At 50.8% G+C, this 7,213-nt stretch overlaps 1 protein-coding gene across 1 annotated transcript in view; it reads right to left on the bottom strand.

Moving 5' to 3' along the window:
- Positions 1 to 661: 661 nt before the first annotated feature.
- Etfb (electron-transfer-flavoprotein, beta polypeptide) overlaps positions 662 to 7,213 on the bottom strand; it is a 9,418-nt gene continuing 2,866 nt past the window's right edge. The window contains exons 2-6 of the mRNA XM_013027611.1: positions 4,698 to 4,924; positions 4,365 to 4,523; positions 2,682 to 2,744; positions 2,324 to 2,482; positions 662 to 888 (exon numbers count right to left, since the gene is read on the bottom strand). Of these exons, the coding sequence (XP_012883065.1) occupies positions 718 to 888; positions 2,324 to 2,482; positions 2,682 to 2,744; positions 4,365 to 4,523; positions 4,698 to 4,924 (779 nt within the window). The 3' untranslated portion in view covers positions 662 to 717. The remainder of the gene's footprint in view (positions 889 to 2,323; positions 2,483 to 2,681; positions 2,745 to 4,364; positions 4,524 to 4,697; positions 4,925 to 7,213) is intronic.

Raw genomic sequence — 7,213 nt, 5'->3', positions numbered from 1 at the left:
CACCTGTAATCTCAAGACTTGGGAGGCCAAGTCAGGCGGATCTCGAGTTAGAAGCCAGCCTGTGCTATGTGGTGACTTCCAGGTCAGCTTGGACAAGAAGGTGAGGCCATCTTGAAAAAAACTAAATACACAAATTAGGAAAAGAAGTCCTTTAGCTAGGTGCCAGTGGCTCAAGTCAGTATCTAGCTATTCAGGAGGCAGAGATCTAAGGATTGTGGTTCAAAGCCAGCCAGGACAGGAAAGTCCCTGAGAATTATCGTTTTCAGCTCACCACCAAAAAGCCAGAAGTGGAGCTGTGGCTTAAGTGGTAGTGCACCTGCCTTGAGTGAAAAAAGCCTAAGGATAGTACCCAGGCCCGAGTCTCTGCAAGGACGCGGCAGGTGACAGGACTTGACAAACCTTCTGCAGGAAGCAGCTCTTTCCACCACCTCCCTGATATTCTTCCTGGGAGGTACTTGTGACCTCAGCAGCCAAGCCAGGAATCCCATCCAGGTTCCCCACACCCAGCACCCTGAACTTCAGAACCTGTCCCCAGCAGTGTGGCCCTGAGAGTGTGGATGTGACTCACTGGGCTCCCAGGCCTCACCCAGCACTAGGCCTGGTACCCAGGAGATTTAAGTCAATGTCTGATGAATGAATCAAAGAGTGGATGGACAGGGGATGAGGTGTCAGGAAAACAAAAGTCATGGTTTTATTGTTCTGCTTCTGGAAAGGGGCTCAAATGCGCCCCACCTCCCTTAACTTGGCTACCAAGTCCTCGGTGGTCTCCACCTTGACGCCGGCTGTGCGCTGAGGTGGGTCCTCCACACTGACCACAGAGAGCTTGGAGGTCAGGTCCACGCCTAGGTCTCCAGCCTTAATCACTTCGATCTTCTTCTTCTTTGCTTTCTGTACACAGGAAGCCTCAGCTCAGAGGACCGTGGAAGCCCCTGCCTGCCTTGCCAAAAGCTCTTCTCTGTGGTGTCACATCTATAGACCATACCCATGGCTGGGCCCTTAGGATCTCTCTAGGGGCCAGGACTACCCCTGGTGTGGGCAATTCCTGTTGACTAGAATGTCCTGAGAGGCTAACATTCCTCCTTAGGGGACCACAGCTTTTGGCTGAGATGATGCACTGAATCCTCACGGACTGAGCCTTCCCCACTGACCAAGATGACCACTAAACCTTACCCACCAGCTAGGCTCACTCACTGAATCCTCATTGGCTGAACTGACCCACTGAGCCCTCTCCATTGGATAAGATGAACATTGAACCTTCCCCATTGGCTGATCTGACCCACTGAGTCCTTACTGGCTGATCTGACCTACTGAGCCCTCCTTACTGGTTGAGTTGATCCACTGAACTCTCCTACTGGCTGAGATAGCCAATGGGATGGGTTTGGTGTATCATCTCATTCTGCTCTAGTGTAAAGCCTTAGAATCTCCCATTGACTGAACCCTCTCTATTATCTAGACTATTCCACCGAACTCAACAAACTTCCCATTAAATCCTTTGCTTTTGTGTGTGTGTGTGTGTGTGTGTGTGTCAATTGTGACATTTGAACTCTGGGCCTGGACGCTGTCCAGCTCAAGGCTAGTGCTCTACCACTTTGAGTCACAGCACCACTTCCCATTTTCTGGTGGTTACTTGGAGATAAGAGTCTCACGGACTTTCCTGCCCTGACTGGCAATCCTCATAGCTCAGCCTCCTGAGTAGCTAGGATTACAGGTATGAGCCACCAACCTCCAGCTGACCCTTCCCTATTGGCTGAGATGAAGCACTGAACCACCCCTATTAGCTGAGATAATGCACTGAACTTTCCCCATTGGCTGAGATGATACACTAAGTCTTCTTTATTGGTGGAGATGACCTACTGAACTCTCCATATTGACCAAGCGGAGCCAATAAACATCCTGCTGGCCATGATGATTAGTGAACACTTCTTCTTGGCTAAGAGAAAGCTATGTAAATCCTTTCTAATGTACCAAGATGGCCTACATGACAACTTCCTGATGGCAAAGATTACCAAAGGAACCTTCCCCAATGAACCCAGACCACTCAATTTTGCCAAGGTTGCCCGGGAAACTTCTTCCACTGGCTGGAACGACAAGGAGAGCCCTTTCTGTTACTCAGGAGGCCTTCCCATTGGCTATGGCAACCACCCAATTCTCCCTCCATCCCCGAATTCTCGGTATAGGCAGAGATATAGCCCAGCAGACGCTCTGCTAGGCAAGGTGACCAGGTGATCCCATCTTCTGGGCGCCTCCCTCCTCCCATCCAACCACGGCAGGACATACACTGCCCCTCCAGGTCCCACAGAGCTCTAACCCCTTCCCTGCTCACCATGATGTTGGGCAATGTGGCATAGCGGGGCTCATTGAGCCTCAGGTCAGCAGTCACCACAGCTGGCAGCTTCAGGCGTAGGGTCTCCAGGCCACCATCAATCTCCCGCTCCACTTTCAGCTTGTCACCTTCTATAGTCACCTGGGAGGCAAATGTGCCCTGGGGAAGCACAGAGAGAAAGAGGAAGAGAGTGGGTGAGGTTACTTAAGAGTCAGGCACAGGGTACTGGCTCGCCAGTGAGAATGTGGCAAGTGGAATGAGCCAATGAGAAAGCAGCAGATGGAGGGGAGCCAATGAAGATAAGACAGAGGTGAGCCAATGAGAGCACCAGGGGATGATATCACAATCCAGGCCTTACCTGCGGCCAGTCCAGAAGCCCCGCTGTCATCTGACCTGTCTGGTTACAGTCATCATCGATGGCCTGACAGGGGAGAGGGAAGGCTGTCTGATGGCTGTCAGGGCTTCTCACGGCCCTTGTAGGCCTCCAGAAGTCACAGCGATGGGGACTCACGCCTGTCATCCTAGCTACTCAGGAGGCTGAGAGCTGAGAAGCCTAGTTCAAAACCAGCCCAGACAGGAAAATCTGTGAGACTCTCATTTCTAATTAACCAGCAAAAATCTAGAAGTGGAAATGTGGTGCAAGAGGTAGAGCACTAGCCATGAGTGAAAAAGCAAAAAGACAGTGCCCAGGCTCTGAGTTTAAGCTCCAGGACTGGCACCAGCATGCGTGCACGCATGCACGCACACAACACACATACACACAAACACACACTCACACACCAGGGGTTGGCAACCTTTTTCCGTTATTGGCCTCAAAGAAAATATTTCAGGCTTTGTGAGTCATCTAATCCATGTCATAAGTACAGAGCAGAGTATAAGCAGCCAGAAGCACTGTGTCAATGAGTATATGTGTGGGTGGACCAATAAAACTTTATTGACAAAACAAACTATACCACGAGTCACAGTTTGCTGAGAGAAAGTGCAGAATGATTCCCTCTGGACCCAGAGATATGCAACCCCTGGTCCCCAGCCAGTGACAACACCTATACAAACACTCCCAGAAGTCACCAACATCTGGGACACCAAAATTATTCAATGAGACTTTGCCAATTGGGTCAGGAATGGTCACATGACTGCAGATGGGACCAGGGAGCTTGGGTGGAGTCCTTGGGGAAAAGGCTGTCTTCTTCCCAAGGGGAACACTAAGTCAGTGTGCTGTGAGCTACAGTTACAGACATTACTCTCTGTAACTGGAGATGGTGGTGCCACGTATGGACCTGGGACACACTGTGTCTGAAGTCCATTTAAATGAGCTACTCAACTTGCTCTTTTGTGGAGGCCAATGTGGTTAGTGAGTCTGCTTCCTGGCCCAAAGGGCATCCTGACCAGTTCATTTGGTCCCTGGTCCCAGAACAAAATAGCAAGCATGGTGCTGGGGCTCACACCACTCATCCCAGCCACTGAGGAGGATGAGATCTGAGGATCACCAATTTTCATGTTTCAAAGGCAGTAGTAATATCTACATTGTCCCAACACTTCCAGCCATGGGACTTTTGGATGACAAAACTCAGCAAATAAATAAATATGTAATAATCAAGTTTCTCCTTCCTCCTCAGTCCACTCTGCCAGGTCCCAGAGGGCATTGTTCTGTGTCGGGAGCTGAACCCCCTCCCTCTCCTTCTAGCTGACCTGCCCCGGCTCCAATATCTGTTCCACTCTCTCTGTGGAATGGAAACCCCTTCCTCCTCCCCCTCTGTCCTCTTGGCCTTGATCTGGGTCTCTCCTTTACTCCCTGGAGACCTAAACCACAGCCCCTGGTGTCTCTTCCAAGAGGACCTGACACCCAGAGTGACGAGGCCTCCTTGCTCAAATTCTCTGCCAGGGGAGGCAGCAAGCCCTAAGCTCAGTCCTGCTCAGCCCTGAAGGCTGAAGGTTGCTGCCCTAAGCCATCCACAGGGTCAGGCTGATCAGGCCTGTGGGAGCAGGGCTGGCCACAGGGGCAGGCTGATCGGAGCTGTGGATCAGATCTGGCCACACCTACCTGCTTGCCCATCAGTACCAGGTTCACCTTCTCCTTCTCTGCCAACTTGGCCAGGACCTTTGCCACCTGCAGGGGCCCCAAGTGATTGGCCTCTGCAGCCGGTATCTCCACATGGATACCCCGGTCTGCACCCATGGCCAGGGCCGTACGGATGGTCTCCTGCCAGGATAGAGGGTTGGCATAGCTTCTGTCACCAAAAGACTAAGCCTAGCTCCCAGTCCTCCTCCCTCAGACCCAGAGGTCCAGACCCCAGCCTCCTCCCTCAGACCCGGGGGTCCAGACCCAGCCTCCTCCCTCAGACCTGGGGGTCCAGGTCCCTAGGTCCCTGCACACCTGGCACTGGGAAGGGCCACAGCTGACCGCGATGACCTCCTTTACCAGCTTCTTCTCCTTGAGCCGCACAGCCTCCTCCACCGCGATCTCACAGAATGGGTTCATGGAGTGCTTCACACCGTCTGTGACCACCCCGGACTTGTCTGGCTTGACTCGGATCTGCCCAGCAGGAGAGAAGACAGGGTCACAGCAAAGCAACCAGAAGGCCGGGGCCTCCGTGCCAACCCCTCACCTCCCAGGCCATGGACCATGGTGAGCCACAAAAGGGCCTTGGCCAGGGCCAGGCAGCTTTGGGGCTATAGCTGGGTACCAGTTCCCAGTCCAGGCCAGGGCTGGGTACCAGAGAGATTGAACAAGTTCATTCCTACTGCTTGTCCATGCCTCAGGCTAGAAAATGACGTCTCAATCTTTCATTCATCCACATTCGAGCATATAAAAAGAAACACCCAAACACACCCTGACTGTGTGTGACACACCCTGTCATTTCCTATTGTTTTGGGTGTGTATGTATTGGTGCTGGGATTTGAACTAAAGACTTAGGCGCTGTCCCTCAACTTTTTTACTCAAGACTTGTGCTCTACCACTTAAGTCACAGCTCCACTTCTGGCCCTTTGCTGGATGATTGGAAGATAAAAGTCTAACAGACTTTATGTGCTGGCTGGCTTTGAACTGCAACCCTCAGATCTCAGCCTCCCCAGTATCTAGGATAATAGGCACGCGCCACTCATGCCCGGCTGCCAGGAGGGTTTTACAAGGTGCCTTCTGGCGGCTAGACCTTTGGCCCAGCACAGAAAACACAACAGGAACTGCTGCCAAGAACCATACAGGCTAGATAAGCCAGTCCAGGACAAACAAACCAAGATACCCTCATCCCAATTAACTAGCACAATGCCCAAAGTAAAGGTATGGCTCAAGTGGTAGAGCACCAGCCTTGAACAGAAAAATTTAAGGGAGAGTATGAGTTCAAGCTGAGTTCAAGCCCCAGTTCTGGCACAAAAAATAAGATAAAAATAGTTATTATTAAAAAAAAAAGGAAGAAAGAAGGAAAGGAATCAAGGAAAGAAGGAAGCAAGGAAGGGGGGAAGGAAGGAAGGATGGAGGGAGGGAGGGAAGGAGGGAGGAGAGGAAGGCAGGCAGAAGCAACATCCCTGCCATTGCAGCCAGGCCTTGCACTGCATAGGCCGTCGCGTCCTCCGGTGATATGGCTGTGAGTGGATGCTGGCACAGCAAAGGACACTGGGGAGTCTGGAACTGTTGTTTTTTTTTTTTTTTTTGCTCAGGTTTCAAATTTTTCTGCTGCTTATTAGCTGGGTGATCTGTAATAGGACCTTCTTGGGCCGTGTCCTCATTGATCCAATGAGCTAAAGTGTAGACAGGCTACAGACATGGTTCAGTCTTGTGAGAAGGACTTAGGGGTTCCTGGCACATGGTAAATACCCACTTCAATGTCATTAACGTTTTCAAACTTGAATCTGCCTGCTATACCCTTCCCCATCCCCACTTTACTTCCAGAGTAGGTAGGGACAAGATTAGCATCAACTTTGTAGCCAGGTTTCACCCACCCTGAGGGATGTCAGTCTCCCTGTGCTGAGTAGTGGTGGGAATGTAGAGGTAAGCTCCCTGTCTGATGGAGGAACAGCACTGAACAAAACCACTGCTCTCGGGGGAGGGTGGGAAGGGATGGGAAGGGGAAACAAAGGAGGAGTCTACAATGCTTGATAAGAATTGGGTGGCGGGGGGAGGCTGGGAAGGGATGGGAAGGGGAAACAAAGGAGGAGGCTACAATGCTTGATAAGAAATCTACTCATTATCTTGTTCATGTAATCATAACCCCTCTGTACAGTATTTTCACAATAAAAATAAATAAAAATTTAAAAAAAGAAATGTACTCATTATCTTGCCCCTGTAATTGTAAGCCCTCTGTACAGTATTTTCACAATAAAAAAAAGAAAAAAGTAAAATTTTATAAGCCAAAAACAAAAAAAATACAAAAAAACCACAAAAAACAAAACCATTGCTCTCTGCTCGGTGTAGGCCAAGCACTGACTGACGATAGTCTGGGAACAGCTGTCCCCTACCCATGTCCCAGCTAGACCAGCAGGGTCCCCAGCTCCAGATCCATCAAGTTGGCCTTTGAACTCTCCTTTCAAGCAAACAAAAGATCGAGCTTTCTTGCTCACCCTGTAATTATGAGGGTGGCAGACCGTTTCTGGGTTCCAGAGGCCCTGTCTGACTCCCATGATGGCAGATCTGGGGTGCTGTGCGATTCAAGTTGAGCACTAAGAATACAACTTAGCTCCTGTGCAAAGTCTGAGCCCTAGTGCAGGAATCTCAGGATCTGGCGCGGACTCTGTGTTCTGCTCCCCATCCTCCCTTCATCTGAGGGACCCTTTGTGCCTCAGTTTCTCCGTGTGTTAAACAGGGTCTCTGACTCCTCCAGCTCGTAAGAAATAGAAAAGCTAAATCGTCCTCCAGAGCCGAGTCCGGAGCCAGGGAAAGATAGCGGGGGGGGGGGG

Source organism: Dipodomys ordii, unplaced genomic scaffold, assembly GCF_000151885.1.
Source record: "Dipodomys ordii isolate 6190 unplaced genomic scaffold, Dord_2.0 Scaffold105, whole genome shotgun sequence".
Taxonomy (NCBI): Eukaryota; Metazoa; Chordata; class Mammalia; order Rodentia; family Heteromyidae; genus Dipodomys; species Dipodomys ordii.
The sequence above is the reverse complement of the archived record's forward strand: the minus strand, read 5'-3'. Positions and strand labels throughout refer to the sequence as shown.